The following is a 17,232-nucleotide window of genomic DNA, read 5'->3' as shown; positions in this document are numbered from 1 at the left end:
GGACCGGTGACATGACCGGAACGGTGACATGACCGGACCGGTGACATGACCGGTGACCGGACCGGTGACATGACCGGTGACCGGACCGGTGACATGACCGGTGACCGGACCGGTGATCAATGACCGGACTGGTGACATGACCGGTGACCTGACCGGACCGGTGACCGGACTGGTGACATGACCGGTGACATGACCGGTGATCAATGACCGGACCGGTGACCGGACCGGACCGGTGACCGGACCGGACCGGTGACATGACCGGTGACCGGACCGGACCGGTGACATGACCGGTGACCGGACCGGTGATCAATGACCGGACCGGTGACCGGACCGGTGACATGACCGGTGACCGGACCGGTGACATGACCGGTGACCGGACCGGTGATCAATGACCGGACCGGTGACATGACCGGTGACCGGACCGGCCAGTCAGACGTCGATCAATGGTCCGTGATCAACGTCCCCGGTGACGTACCGGTCATATCATGACCAGTGTTGTCACCGGATAATGACCGTATGGCGGATGCCAAATGGTCCGGCATTGGTCGATGTCCTTGACCAATGCCATCGGGCAAAGACCGGCTGACGGGTGTCGCCATATGGTCTGATGTTGACCGACTGTCTAAGAGACTTAGCATAGTACGGTCGCGATCGTGCCCGATACCCGGTGACTGATACTGCAACTATCATCCATGATCTGCGAAGTCACCGGGTATTTATCCACTCTTGTTTCTGCGACCATCATGTAGTCGAATATATGAAAAACAAGAGCAAAGCATATTCAACCATAAACTGGTCACAGACCAGATTATCATACGGCACATAAAATCATTATTTGACCATAATGAAAATTATAATAATACTGCCGTAGATCATAAATTAAACAAAAGTTTAATTCAAAACAGATGAAAAATAAAATGACGATCAATTAGATTGTCATACGGAACGTTAAAATCATTATTGCACACAATGGCAAATGATAAACAATCTGTCAATAGAAGAACACGCTTTGCACGATCTCGTAACACATTAGAAGAACATGCTTTGCACGTTCTAGCAATGTTTTAGAAGAGCACGTTTTGCACGTGGTCGTTCGCGCCTGAAAACACCCAGCATGGTAGAAATAAACCATTGTTCGATAAAAACAAGCATGGCTTACCTTTTACAAATGAAACAAAATCCATTAAATCCACACAAATTAATCCGAATGAGAAATAAAAAGATAAATAACACAATTTATCTATTCAAAACCCCAATCAACCAAGTGAAAAACAATATTTTAATTCAGAGCCGTAAAAGACACGTATACACCTGGTTGATCCGGAAAGAATATTGAGGGTTGGTTACCGATTTTTGGCTAGGTTGCATTGCACTATGTTTAACCTGGCCTGTATTACGGTATTGAGGTGGCGGATTCCCAGTTAAAATTCCGGATGAGTTATTTCCCCTTGGAAAGTATAAGCATACGATAACAGGTCAGTATTTATGACATTAAAACTCATAACATTTGACAAAGCTGGAAAAATTAAGAGACCAAAGCATGTACCAAATTTGTTAAAACTATCATTGTATCTTTAAACAAGGGACAAAATTGTCACAAAACCAGGTTTTCAGTTGAAAAAAAGTCTGATAAAGGGAGACAATTCAAAATGTGTATTGTTAACCCCCTTGTGTAAAATTGACCTTGAGTTCAATTAGAAAACAAGGGCTTTTTGTAAAACATGCATGCCCCCCATATGGGCTGTCAGTTGTAGTGGAATCCATTGTGTGAATACATTTTTTGTCACTGTGACCTTGACCTTTGACCTAGTGACCTGAAAATCAATAGGGGTCATCTGCCAGTCATGATCAATGTACCTATGAAGTTTCATGATCCTAGGCCTAATTATTCTTTATTTATCATCCGGATACCATTTTACTGATTCCAGTCACTGTGACCTTGACCTTTGACCTAGTGACCTGAAAATTGATACGGGTCATCTGCCAGTCATGATCAATGTACCTATGAAGTTTCATGATCCTAGGCGTAAGCATTCTTGAGTTATCATCCGGAAACCATTTTACTGTTTCGAGTCATTGTGACCTTGACCTTTGACCAAGTGACCTGAAAATCAACAGGGGTCATCTGCCAGTCATGATAAAAGTTCCTATGAAGTTTCATGATCCTAGACGTAAGCATTCTTGAGTGATCATCCAGAAACCATTTTACTGTTTCAAGTCCCTGTCACCTTGAACTTTGACCTAGTGACCTGAAAATCAATAGGGGTCATCTGCCAGTCATGATCAATGTACCTATGAAGTTTCATGATCCTAGGCCTAAGCGTTCTTGAGTCATCATCCTGAAACCATCTGGTGGACAGACTGATCGACATGTGCAAAACAATATACCCCCTCTTCTTCGAAGGGGGGCATAAAAAAAGTCTGATAAAGAGAGACAACTCAAAATCAAAATGTGCATTGTTAGTGATTGTTCATAGTTACATAGTTGTTACAAAATCAATCTATTTTTAGTTGTGGCAACCTTGACCTTGGAGATATTGACGTCATTCTTTCGTGCGACACACCGTCTAATAATGGTGAACAAATTTGACAAATGATGTAAAAATGTCACAATGAATGACATAGTAATGGCCCAGACAAGCTCATTAATGGCCATTTTTTGATCTTCAAACTCAAATTGTGACCTTGACCTTGGAGATATCGACGTGATTCTTTCGCGCGACACACTGTCTAATGATGGTGAACAAATGTGCCAAATGATTTTAAAATCTCACAATAAAATCACAAAGTAATGGCCCGGACAAGCTCATTTATGTCCATTTTTGACCTTCAAACTCAAATTGTGACCTTGACCTTGGTAATATGGACGTAATTCTTTCGCGCGACACAGCGTCTAATGATGGTGAACAAATGTGCCAAATGATGGTGAACAAATGTGCCAAATGATTTAAAAATCTGACAATGAACGACAGAGTAATGGCCCGAACAAGCTTGTTCCGCCCGCCCGCCCACCAACATTCGCCAATCTAATAACCAGTTTTTTTCTTCGAAAAACCTGGATGAAAAATCTTACACAATTTATACCCTTAACATCAATTTAAGGCTGTCTTTTAGCTTGTTTAGATCCTTCTTATGAACAAGCTATAGATCAGATAAAACAAGGGACAAAATTGTCACAAAACCAGGTTTTCATTGTGAAAACAAATCTGATAAAGGGAGACAACTCAAACTGAACTTTTGAAATGAACAAACAAAATTAACCCCCTTTGTAAGTTTGTTTTAAAATAAATCTATTTTTAGTCGTGGCGACCTTGACATTGGAGATATTGACGTGATTCTTTCGTGTGACACACCGTCCCATGATGGTGAACAAATGTGCCAAATGATTTTAAAATCTCATAATGAATGACATAGTTATAGCCCAGACAAGCTCATTTATGGTTATTTTTTACCTATGAACTCAAAGTGTGACCTTGACCTTGGAGATATTGACGTAATTTTTTCGCGCGACACACCGTCTAATGATGGTTAACAAATGTGCGAAATGATTTTAAAATCTCACAATGAACGACAAAGTTATGGCCCGGACAAGCTTGTTACGCCTGCCCGCCAGCCAGCCCGCCAGCCCGCCCGCATTTGCCAATCTAATAACCAGTTTTTTCCTTCGGAAAACCTGGTTAAAAAGGGTACTGGTAATGTTCAATGTTCCCAAGTGTTTAATATAATATAATATAATACTTGTATACTATTATATGTGAGTCTGGCTATGTGAAAACAAGGCTTAATGAATGTGCATAAAGTCCACACAGGCTAATCAGTGATGAAAATATGCTTTGTGTCATTTTTCATCTACAGAAGGTCTCAACTAATGAGTGCACCGGCTATCAGGGATGACACTATGCATAAGGCTTGGTTTTCCCAGACCATGGCTTCTTTGCATCCATTTTAGCACCTTTTCTTCAACAAAATCCTTGTATCACAAGTACAGGACCCAGTAGAAATAACAGCTTTTCAAATCATAGAGGCAAATGAAAACACACCACTGCCATTTGCATGGGTGAAAGTTGAAAATGTCTAAAAACCGAAAAAAAAATTGCTGGGGGTCCAGGGAGCCGCCAGTGCCCCCCGTGGGTGCAGGGTCAAGCCCTGGTGGGGGGCCATTGGGGGGAGGCCCTCTGAATCTCCAGAACTTTAGCCAATTAGAAACCATTTTAAGTAGGGTAAAAGTACTTCTCATGTAACTTCAAAAGACCATCTTCTTATTTTCTCCATTATATGTATAAGAATGTATTGCTTTAAAAATAGTTCCCTTAAAAACAAATTATAAACGGTAATCATTGACCAAATCGGCAGAGTTGCATCCACACACATGATAATCCACTTTGTTATAACACCGCAATATACACAATAGGTCAGTTAATGTACTACGTATGTTTTCATAACGCCCAACACTAAATCCAGTTTTGTACGAATGTTCTCTTTAATCAGTATACAATACAATAACTGTTTCAATAATAACTCGACTAAGAGACCATAACGATAAAGATGCCGCGTGTTTAATTGAAATTAAATTAGAGGAAATGTCAATTCCAAATTATTTGCAATATAATTTAGTTTAAAAAAAAACCAAGCTTTTAACCGAAATCAACAAATATAAAGGTTCTCTGCCCTTCAACATTTTATCCAACAAGAGGGCCATGATGGCCCTGAATCGCTCACCTGACTAACCAATTACAATCCCAACCCAGTTTTCATCAAGATAAACATTCTGACCAAATTTCATAAAGATTGCATGAAAACTGTGACCTCTATTGTCTACACAAGGTTTTTCTATTATTTGACCTATTATGTGACCTAGTTTTTGACCTAGTGACCTAGTTTTTGACCCCAGATGACCCAAATACAATCCCAACCCAGATTTCATCAAGATAAACATTCTGACCAAATTTCATAAAGATTGGATGAAAACTGTGACCTCTACTGTCTACACAAACAAATTGTTGACGGATGCACGCACACCCGCACACACAACGGACGCCGGACATCACACGGTCACATAAGCTCACCATGTCACTTCGTGACAGGTGAGCTAAAAATCAATACAATCATGCTCTCAAAAAGATATGAGGAATTCCTATTTATAGTTAAATGGTTATTCCAATTCTGGCAGTGTGGTATTGGAGGAGACTTCACGCTGTCCTACAGTTATAATCTTTACAAACCGCAGATCATGTGTTAAAATACTTTGTGGGCATTTTTTATTTTTATCTCCCCTACCCATTAAATTTTCTAAACAGATTTATGCGCTTTGGAAAAATGGTCTCGGCGGCGATCCAAAAAACGGAATTCTGGTTCATCCCAGAAAACTTTCACCCAAGCATTTTTAAGTACATAAATCAATAAAGTCAATATTAATACAAAAATTACATGTCCATAGCCAAAACAGAATTTTAAAAATACAAAAAATAATTTAATTAAAGAAAACAATCTATAAAGGTGTGTCATTACAGATTATGTAAGAAAAAATGTTAGGAAAAAAACGACATGCACTTGTTTTCATTTGATCCGAAAAATATCTACAAATATTAGCCATAGAAGACAATGACACTACGACAAGAGAGTACACACATATATCTACCATATTTCAGATCTGACAGCATGAAACAGACAAAACAATTGCAATAATCATTGTAAGAAACAGTAAAACACTGACCACTGTATGCAACATATCATAAATTGGTTGTAGACATGAGTACCGCAATATGAAAACACGGCTTAATGACAACATTTTGTATTTTACTTTTTAATATGTTTATAAAAAATTGTCTTTAAACATCAAAAACCTGCAAATTATTTTTCAAGCTAATTAAACAAAATTGAAGTGCATATTCTGCTATATTCAAGTTCCAGAAAAATGACGTTGACAATAACATAACTAGACATCAAGATTAAATGTACAATAAACCACGCAAACTTTATAATGGCAAAACATGTGATGCAATGAATAATTACATTTGGAAAATTTAGCGTGTATATGGCGTTGCAAGAACATTCATCGGTGAAGTTGGTTGTGTCAAGTTGAAATGCTCAATTGAGAGATGCATTTTCCAATGACAAAATCAACGAGACAGATTGAATTTCTCATAGCACTTTACTTTATTGAAATACTATATTAATTTTTGTGTGCACATTTAAAAGCAGATATCTTGAAAATACTACAGCAATTAAAATGTTCTGTTAGTTTTGGCATTGAAGCATGTTGGGTAATACTTTCATTTTCAGAGGTCAGTAGAAAATATGTCAACCTTGTTCCATATTTTATAGGTGGCATCCTTTATAGCAACAATTTGAAACAAGTCCAAAAGTAGAAATCTCTCAAAAATTACGGCCTACTGGAAGACTATCAGCCGTCCACACTGTCCTATCCCCAAGTTCAAAATATCAACGGATTTACAAAATTAAAACATAATTGACTAAATTTCGATACAAAGGAAGTTCATACATATTTAAGATTTTTTTTACACATTCGACTTGACAGGAAGTTGAAATTAAACAACTGTTATTGTAAGTTGTACAAAATGATCCATCCTTGTGGGTTTTTGTAGAATGAAAATGAGTGGTGTCACTTCATTTTTTTTTTCAAACTCATAATGCTCTATCCGATTGCTATTGATGATTAAGCACACAATCTAGAATGTAAAAATTAGAGACTGCCAGGAAAAAACCCTGTGACATCCCACAATTTATGCAAATGCAGGAGCAATATATAATTGGGTCTATTTCAGAGAAAACAACAATATTTCATAGATAAACTTACCGGTACCTTCAGTCTATTAACATGTTTTTTTTCTTTCTTAATGACCACATGATTGGTTTTAAATACTGACATGATTTAAAAAAAATGAATTGATTTGCTGAAAGCTTTAAATGAAAGTCAGAATTAAATAAATTTCAATGTGTCTACATATGACATCATAACATGTAATTGTCAAGGTCAAAATTAGAATGTAACTAAGCCCAGTTTCCCTAGAGTGGAGCTCATATATAAAGTATTAGTGTGTGTGTGTGTGTGTGTTTTGATACTTGATAACAAATCTGATCTGAAGGCGAAAGGTCATAATGCAATACATTCAACTGACACAAAAACTATACTCAACTTCCAAAGTTACATTTACATTCCTTTAACATCTTAAATATCATTTAAAATTCTTCATAATAACCATAAAACAGTCATATATGGATTTCATATTCATAACAAGAGATGTGTACCGTATACGTGCGCTTATAAGACGCCCTCGCTTATAAGACGCACCCCGACTTCGGACTTTATAATGGGTGGATTTGAGACTGACCCACGTGTAAGACGCGGTCAAATTTTGCCGTATTCATCGGCCGGAAAATGGCCGAAAAATGGCAGAATGTTAAAGAAAATCATCAATTATTAAACATTGAGAATTTTTCAAACTCGCGCTGCATACAATTAGTAATTCACGCAAGTCTGAAAAATAAAACAATCACACAACAAAGTAAATAATATTTGTTTATTTTATGATATATTAGTGGGTTTTAATTTATTTTCAAGTATTATTCATGCAATAAAAATAATTATCAAATTGACAAAATTTCTAACAACTGCGTATTAATCATTTGCCCTAACAATTGCAAACAAAAAACATATTACGTTCGTAATATCAATGCACAAGCAAAATTGATCGTGTCAGTCATCTTAATTGTATTGTTTGACAGGTATTGAAATCTAATAGGCAGATATTTTGAAAGCGTTTAGTTTTATTACCTAGATTATGCAAATTTTACGCCCATTGTCTATCAACAATAGGTAACGCCTACTTTCATAAAATTAGCCAATCGCGTGATAGAGTGATAGACTCCGAAGCGCAGATCGAAATCACGTGTCAAGAAGCAAGCCATATGCGGATAATTGCATGCGGTCGCTCTTTGCTCCCGTCGTTGTTGGCCCCTAATAAATAATGTGTCATCAGTATTAGTGGTTCGTCTGAATAAACGTGTTTATTTAACAATTGACAGTTGCAAACTGGTAACTTATTTCAGAGGATACCCTAATTGCCAATTATGTCTTAATTGAAAATTAACGACGTGGAACAAAGACGATCAGGTGATACAAACTTGTCAAATAGCATTTGTAATCGGCAGCGTGTTTACTGAGAATTGATTTTGCTGTTGTTTTAAGCATGTTGGCATCGTGTTGCCGCTTACACACGTATACTATAATGGCCAATTTATATGGCATTTAACGACGTCGCGCGCAGACAATCAGGTGATAAAAACTTTTCAAGAATAATCACGGACAATATAACGTCTTACGCCCCAAAAATAACAAAATTCAAATTAAAAATAATAGACAACAAAATCAGTAACAATACATTTTATTACAAATAAATCGGTAACTGAACATAGCGTTCCGATACACGGTACGGGCCAATACAGACTTTAGAGAAAATGCAAATGGCTGCCGCGATGATTCAAAACAACTGACAAGTGTCCAACTTGGCTAGAATAAGCCCAGTAAACTCGATATTTTGATTTTTTTTGTTTATTTTCACCAGTATCTCGCTTATAAGACGAGACCCCAACTGTAACTTATTAATTTAAGTCTCAAAAATGCGTCTTATAAGCGCACGTATACGGTATGTCAGAAACACAATGCCCCCTTCTGCGCCGCTTTGAAGCCGTATATTTGACCTTTGACCTTGAAGGATGACCTTGACCTATCACCACTCAAAATGTGCAGCTCCATGAGATACACATGCATGCCAAATATCAAGTTGCTATCGGAAGCGACATAGAAGTTATGAGCATTTTTTGAAACCTAAACGCAAAACGAAAATGCAAAGTGTGACGGAAAGACAGACAGACGAACAGACGGACGGTCCGATCACCATATGCCCTCCTTTGGGGGCATAAAAATGATTTCACACTAATCTTCATACACTTGCAACTATCTGAGAAGTATGTGATTTGTTTTAAAATGTCCCCATCAACTTAAAACCAAGACACAGATAGTCTCATCTGGTTCCTGTCAACTAAATGTGATCTCACATTTGAAACTAATCTGGATTGTTTTAAATAATACTAGCATCTAAACACTGTACATAGACTGGCATCAGATCACTTGCTAAAGTGTAAAGTTAGACCTAGTACATTAGTTGTGACAATGCTTAACTACCATGATAATTGGTCACATCAAATGAGATTCACACTTTGATAAAACAAGTGTACTTACATTGACCTTTAAGTTTCAGGCTCGTTCTCACGGATTTGCCTCTGTAAGAAAAGAATTATTTATGTTAAGGCAAAAGTTAATTAATTCTAAGCCATAATATTATTATTGGACCATGAAAGTTATGTAGTTGCTACAAAATCAAACAAAAAGGACCTATAAACATTTGAATGCAAACATTTCTCAAAATTAATTAAGCCTCGACATTCATGGCAAGGTAATTTTCCATTAAATGTTTTTAACTAGTACATATATACAAAATGCATCAATGCGCTACTCATAAATGTTTTTGTATGAAATGAAAACATAACTAAATAAGCGGTGTACACAAAAAATGTCTCCACAGGTAAAAGATGCCCCAAGTAAGTGTTACTCGACACATTATGCGTAAACAACATAAAATAAATACAATAAATACATCACTTAGTCAAAACAATAAAAACTGTCATAACAAGGTATGTGCCTTTCTCAATGTTGTTACAGATCATGTCTATTAATAAATGTGACCTTGACATGCATGTAAAAGAGCAAAATAGGATGATAATTTATGCCAATATTTTAAGAAATCCTGTCATGGGCGTTAACGAAATGTGCTGGACACAAACATTTAATTAAAAAAATCAATATGGAACATGAGCAAACTGTTTCAACTGTCAGCAAAAGGTGATTGAAATGATTCTTGATTCAACTTACTCGGGAATATGCACAAGCTTCAAGTGTCCGATATTGCCTTGACCTTTAAGTAGCAAAATGCTTATTCTGATAAGAATCTGTCATTTATTTCTAAATCAAATACTGCAAGACATATTTATGGGAGGGCCAGTAACACATACCTCAGTTTATTAATATTTGGAATACACAATATTAAGAATATACAGACATGCATAAAAACATGCACATACATATCCACAGACAGAGGTAACACTATATTCCCTTCCACCATTATATGGCTGGGGCATACAAGCATAACCATGACACATCAAACACAATGATAATAATCTCACGTTTTGGGCGCCCGTTTAAAATTGTCAGGGGTTTCTGGGATGGTGAGGGACTCCCCTGTGGCCCCTGACATTATGAGAGAGTCTAGGGAGTCGAGGGAGTCACTGTATGAGGCCTTGTAGGAACCATTACGTGCGCTGTTGGGGGTCGCCGCTACCAGCACAGAGAAGTATTTTTCCTGCTCCAAGCTAGAAGTGGATTCTCCGCTTGATGTTGCTAAGGGTGTAGAAAATGAATTGAGCTTATTTGGAACTCTACAATAATCTTAGCTGAAACTACTTTTTACTGTTATGCACTTGTGTCACGTTGATACAAATAAAACAAGAGCACCGCATAACGGGTGCCACGCTCGGCTACGGGTGCAGTTTTGAATAAATGAAAGTTTGTCACAGTGACCTTGACCTTTGACCTAGTGACCCAAAAATGGGTGTGGCGTGTAGAACTCATCAAGGTGCTTCTACATATGAAGTTTCAAGGTTGTAGGTGGAAGCAATTTGATTTTAGAGCCTATGTTCACAACCTTAACAAAATGTTAAGGTTTTAGCATGACGCGGACAGCGGATGACACGACGAGCTGGCTATGACAATACCTCGGATTTTCTCCGAAAACACCAAGCTAAAAATGAGATTACTTCAGTTTAAATGACAATGCTTAAATCTATTTAGTGGCAGGTCATATGTACCTCATTTAATTAAATTACCGAAATTCAATACGTTCCAGGTTAGAACTTTTGAGATAGTGTTTTGAAATATAAAGAACATGTAACATCTGGCTGTCATACCCCATATAATAACCAAGATTGTAAACTGTGTTTTAAATCTAGTTCAAAATACTGTAATCAAAACAAATTACAATACAACTTGGAAGTTAGGACCACAGTATAACTGTACTTGGATGTTAAATCTACAATTTAAATTCTATAACTCGAGCATCCATAACTGAGAAAAATAATTCAAACAAATCTCAACAACAAGTCAAAGTTGTAAATACTTACTATGAAAAAACACACCTGCAACATGTACATGGATAACTAGATATAAGAAGCATATGTGTCTGTCCCTAATATGGCACAATTTTGAAATTAACAGCACAAATGTGTAGGGACTGTCATACAGGGGTAAATTGTTTGCACCTGGTACACTGCAACTCCAATATATCACGGTTCGTTATATCGCGTTGTCCAATATATCGCGAATCGGCTATGGCTCCCAAAAATCTGATGAGCATAATCTCTAAATAACATGCTTTAAAATCTGAGAATTTGATGAGATAAAATCCGTTTCAAAGTTGTATTTTACCCTTTTTTCACCCACCTTAATTTCTGTTTAATCGGACATTCATAATCCAGTTTTAACCAGATTGTTTGCTCTCATTGTACACCACTCTAGCACCTGTGTACTGCGATAAACAATAATCCAACTTGTCAAACATCACAGGTCATTTTGGGTGTTAACCATTCTCTATTGAATTTGCTTTGAACTGCCGAAATGCACCAGTAAACACATGAAGGTGTGTACAATTATAACTATAATTGTCACAAGTAAATACTGACCTATCTCAGCAATCTTTGCGCATCAGATACAGTGTAAATTATTTGCTTTTAATTGAGAGGTGAATCATGTCAAACGTTCATGCTTGCAATGAGGTGAATGAGGTCATTTTGTAAATGGGTCTAATTTGTGCATGCTTTCTTGAACAATAATATTTGACAATGGTGTTTCGGATTACAAATTTAATTATATGCATTTCAAAATACTTACATGGAATAATGATTTGTGTTATACCAATGAATAACATATGGATGTAACACACACATCAATATGGTAAGTAAATAGTGTGTTTTGAGATTGCCAAACTATGCTAATGCATGCATATACATGATGAATAACTTGACAATTTATATCGCGCACCGGATATATCACGGTCGCGATCTTTGGATCCCTTCAACCGCAATATATTGGAGTTGCAGTGTAATAACTTCACACTGATTGCGATGAAGTTATTTCAAAATATGTAAAACAGTTAAGAATTTGATAAGCGTCTATAGCAAAATTAGCAGGCTATTAATAGTTTGTAAAATATTTAAAATTTAATAATACTGACATTTGAATTGTAAATGTTTATTATAATCATATCATTACAATTAAACATTGAAAGTATAAAGTTATAGCTATTAATTAAGTATTGATCTTGCCAAAGATAAATAATTACTCTGATTGATAAACATTTCCTGTTCATGACCTCTGAGCACGGAAGCTTGACCTTTTGATAACTCAAATATTTCTGTCATCATAAGAAGTAAAAGTTTTACTGTATAAGCTATTCAACCTTTATCAATACCTGTTTTATTTAACCTTAACTGCCTCAGAAGCCTAAGGCTTATTAGGACACTTGGAGTCCATTTCCAGGGTAGAACCAGTACTTGGTGTATAAGGAGATCTTAAGATCTCACAGGGGCTTAAAAGCAGAATCACCTCATTGCCTGACAGACATCATAACCACAAAGAAATGCCACCTATTAATTCTTGCAAATGTATTATTCAACGCTTAAAGAGTCCAGTGTTGTTGATACTTACTGCTAGATGTATTGTGTTTCAGCATGCCCATCAGACCGCGACTATGGAAGCTGCTGGCGCGCAGTAATAGAGCCTTTGTGCGGCTGTGGCGCCATGTAATCACGGGAAATCTGTGTGTGCAAATGCAGGGGCTTTAAATTGAGCCTTGCTCTGGGAAAATGGGGCTTAATGCAAGTGGTAGAGTGTTGCTCCAGATTAGACTGTTAAGTTTGCACAGGCTAATAATTGACTACACTTTGCCCCTAAACTAGATTTTTGCTATGAAGGGATTTCATGAAGTAAACAGATACCATAAAAACAGAACATGGCCTCAATTTTTACCCTGTGCAGCCTGATGGTAATCTGGGACAACACTTTGTGCACATGCATTAAGCCCCGTTTTTCAAGAGTTCTGCCCAATTATTGAAGATAGTAAACTTACTTAGGAAGAATGATTGAATGAAACATGCTAAAAAGTTTTAAAGAAAATAGTTGTTTTGAAGAAGAACACACAAACAAATAATTATATAATTTTGATATAATTTCACAGCTGCATAACTTTTTCAGAATACTTTTATAATAATAATGAAAGTAATGCTATGATCTTATTGTTTAACTTAATAATTTGACCAAAAATATTGAACAAAAATATTGTTTTTATACATGAAAGATTTTTTTGTTTCAAAATATAAAAACCCACCTGCATTGTCTATGGGTGCGAGCAAACCGTCGTATGTTGTCATCCGATACTGACTGTGGCACAACTAACAGGATAGGGTAACTAGATTGGAAAACGGAATCGTAGTGACATTTTAGGTAAATATATTACATTCATGAGCCATCAACACAGTAAGTACAGTTCATAATATATCTGCTACACCTTTTCTGCATACTGACTATTGTTAAAAGGATTATATGGAAAGATTCTGCTAAGCTATCTTCATCTTTTTGCTTTCAAAACGCAATGACCAATCATGATATTTTCAGCCTCTGAATCTTGAATATAATTCAATTACTAGTACATGCATTAAGAATCTGAATTGACAAAATAATGAGCGCCCATTAATGAAATAAATGAATCTTTTCCAATAGGCACTTAATGAGCAATACAATTAAATATCCTAAATGAGAAACCAGCAATGTTTATTTTTAATCTGTGTAACTAACATTGGAGTGCAAAACTAAAATAGCTGGACAAACAAGGAGAAATTACAGCTGGTCATCATAATGATGAATACCTCCCAAAGGTCCATGTTGTAATATGTTACAAGTTGTAACTTCAAGCTATGGAATGTTTCAAGTCAAGTGGTAAGATAACTAAAATCAAGCTAATGAAAAGTTGGAATTACTAAACTAAGATTAAGCTTTAGAATGTTTAAAATCCCGGGGCATGTTAATCAAATGTTATGCAGATTCATTTTGTTTACCGCTAAAAGCTGAGAACATTAAATCCTACCCATACCTGCGACACACTGAAAAGTTAGCATTCACAGATGAGATTCTGAAAGGTTCTGAGTTTGATCGGTCCTTGGAGCTGGTGACAGACAGGCTGCCGAGGCCAAGACGTACGTAGTCGTGGTAACCAGGCTTCTCAAGGAGCTTCTCTAGAGCCTGGGGGTCGGCCATCAGGGTGGAGCCAAACTCATTCTCATCCACTACTGCACACAGGGCAAGGAAAATTGGAAGAAAAGTTTAACCCATTTATGCCTAGTGGATTCTCCCATCCTTTTTGATTGTATCAATTTATTTCCAAAATTAGGTATGTCTAGTATTGTTATTTCTATATTTAGAATATTTCTTACAGAAATTCCTTAAAGCAAACAGCGCAGACCCTGATGAGACGCCGCATCATGCAACGTATACTCTGGGTCTAAGCTGTTTGCCAAGGCCTTTTTTCTAGACGCTAGGCATAAATGGGTTAATTTCATTTTAAAGTATGCAGCTTACACAAAAAATTCAGGAAAAACGCTCACTTATCTGACAAACGCTGTATGTTTATAACGCTTTGTCTTTATCATCATCTTAGGATATAAAGATGAGTCATTATCATTTCACTTACAATTTAACAAAAAATCAACAATATCTTTTTTTTATACAGGTTGTCAACAAAAACTAAACCATATTATTTATTTTACTGCAATAAATATAATTTAAATCAAGAAATTATATTGTGTTTTTTTCGGCAAAACAAAACTGTAACAAGCCAATAGATAACACTGTACATACTTGACAGATCATCGAACACTTCGCTGCCCGGCCTGCCCCCTTCAGACTCGCTATCAGACGACCTGGGAGTGAGGCTGCGTCTATTAGCCTGTGGCGGGGACAGCGAGTACTTGGCCTTCTGGTGAGATGACGAATGCTTTGACTTCAGGCCCGATTTCAGGCCCGCCTTTTGAGCTGTCTTCATCAGAGTCTTCTTGGCAAAATGTCTGCAGAGGAAAAAGGCTTGGGTGAATGGTACATCTTGATTAGCATGTATTTACTCTATTGCATAAGCAGTTGAACACTCGCCTTAAATAAAAGACTAGCTGATGGCAAAAATAATTTCTGTCCTGATGTTTTTGAAGTGAGTTTCAACATTTCTACAGTGCTGAGTTTTAGCTTGTATAAATTCCCATTTGATCCCAATTATTCAAACCTTTAGTGACCAATAAAGCTAAATCCTCTAAATTTTGCAGTACATAACACTAGCATTGCAATGAATTGGTTTATATAAAAAATAATTCACTACGCAATATATTTATTTCGGATAAAAAAGTTAATCTGCATTTTACAGGCTGTTCTCAAAGGGGTTTCAATATTTTTTAACTTGTCATAATTTTCATTTTACGTGTGTTCACTTGATTCTTATTCTAACTCTTCAACCAATCTATAATAAACATTTGGGCCTTGGGAAAACCCGACTTGACATTAAAGACCAGACAGCGACTGACTTGAGAGTTTTATTCTTCTCCTTCTGTTTGTGCAGCGTGACAGGCTGGGGGATAGAGTGGCCACTGAAAGCAAATGTGTCAAACACAGTCGGTGGGTTGCGACATTTGTTGACTAGCTTGCGGAAAGTCTCCACATTGTCAGCTACCACCTCATCATCAAAGGCTATTTTCAGCAGCTGAAAATCAACAACACATAATATACAGTTTTAGTTGCAAAATTAAATAAAACTATCATCTATTTTATCATTTAAACAGTATAATTTATGTATTTTGACAATCAAAACATGAAAACTACAGTAAGTTGTATTAGGAAAAAGGGATGAACCAACTGGGTGTAAAATATAAAGTTTGTTAAAGTTAAAATTTAAACATGAATTACTTGTTAGTCAAAAAGGAAAGTAGTTCAAAAGCTTTTCACGGACCAATGCGTAATTATCCAACTTTGGAACACATTCTTACATTGAGTTTAGTGAATATCAAATGAACAACTGTTTTACTACTAATAGAGGGTAAGCCACTGTCTTGAATACATACTTTGGCAAAGCAATATACTCCAATACTTTGAAAGGCAGTTGTGACAGAAACATCTCTAGATTAATCAAGTTCTTCTAAACTAACCTTTATCCTGCACAATTAACCAATACTGAAAGGTAAATCAAGGGAGACCACTCTCTATGCTCCCACCTGGAAGATGTTGGAGCGCAGTTGCAGTCCCTCCTGCAGCCACTGGTTGAGATGGGGCAAGTACTGGACATTGAGTTTCTTCTCTTTGGTGAGAGTGGACACTGGGAACGCTCGCATTATCACAGCCTCACATGCTGAAATATATATCAAAAATTTTTGCTTAATATATCCCATTATAAGGAGAGCATTCTTGAAAAAAATCTGTTTATATAGTAATATTGATTTAATCAATGTAAAGAACAAGAAACCGTCGGAGACGGGTGATGCTCCCCAAAGTTTTTTTTTGTCACAATATTGCACTATATATTCAGATAAAAGGAAACGTCTTGAGGGGCATAACTTTGGACAAAATAATACGATGGATGGTTTAGCTACTAAAAAATTTCAAATGGCCATAACTCTCTAAATAAATCATCTAACCAGAATCCACTAATAACATGCGCATCTCCTCAAGGTAGTTAAGCTTCCCATAAAGCTACATTGAATTCCGGTCAGTAGTTGGGGAGAAATAGCCTGGACAAGAATTGCACTATATGTACAGTTTATAGAAAATTTCGAAGGGCCATAACTCTGTGAAAAATCATCCGACCAGAACCCGCTGATAATATGCACATGTCCTCTTGGTAGTGAAGCTTCCCATAAAGTTTCATTGTATTCCGGTCATTAGTTGCTGAGAAATAGCCCGGACAAGAATTGCACTATATGTACAGTTAATGGAAAATTTCAAAGGGCCATAACTCTGTGAAAAATCATCCGACCAGAACCGGCTGATAATATGCACATCTCCTCTTGGAA

General features: G+C 36.7%; 2 protein-coding genes across 5 annotated transcripts in view; one reads left to right on the top strand and one right to left on the bottom strand.

Moving 5' to 3' along the window:
- Window positions 1-17,232, top strand: part of LOC127841010 (DNA-directed RNA polymerase II subunit RPB11-a-like) — a 492,318-nt gene that overhangs the window by 87,958 nt on the left and 387,128 nt on the right. The window lies entirely within an intron of this gene.
- Window positions 1-17,232, bottom strand: part of LOC127840819 (myotubularin-related protein 13-like) — a 156,374-nt gene that overhangs the window by 38,617 nt on the left and 100,525 nt on the right. For all 4 annotated transcript variants that reach the window (XM_052369244.1, XM_052369239.1, XM_052369253.1 and 1 more), the window contains exons 22-29: window positions 16,438-16,571; window positions 15,754-15,929; window positions 15,044-15,249; window positions 14,280-14,475; window positions 13,518-13,598; window positions 12,839-12,948; window positions 10,264-10,477; window positions 9,263-9,303 (exon numbers count right to left, since the gene is read on the bottom strand). In XM_052369244.1, the coding sequence (XP_052225204.1) occupies window positions 9,263-9,303; window positions 10,264-10,477; window positions 12,839-12,948; window positions 13,518-13,598; window positions 14,280-14,475; window positions 15,044-15,249; window positions 15,754-15,929; window positions 16,438-16,571 (1,158 nt within the window). The remainder of the gene's footprint in view (window positions 1-9,262; window positions 9,304-10,263; window positions 10,478-12,838; window positions 12,949-13,517; window positions 13,599-14,279; window positions 14,476-15,043; window positions 15,250-15,753; window positions 15,930-16,437; window positions 16,572-17,232) is intronic.

This window comes from Dreissena polymorpha, chromosome 1 (assembly GCF_020536995.1).
Source record: "Dreissena polymorpha isolate Duluth1 chromosome 1, UMN_Dpol_1.0, whole genome shotgun sequence".
Lineage (NCBI taxonomy): Eukaryota > Metazoa > Mollusca > Bivalvia > Myida > Dreissenidae > Dreissena > Dreissena polymorpha.
The sequence above is the reverse complement of the archived record's forward strand: the minus strand, read 5'-3'. Positions and strand labels throughout refer to the sequence as shown.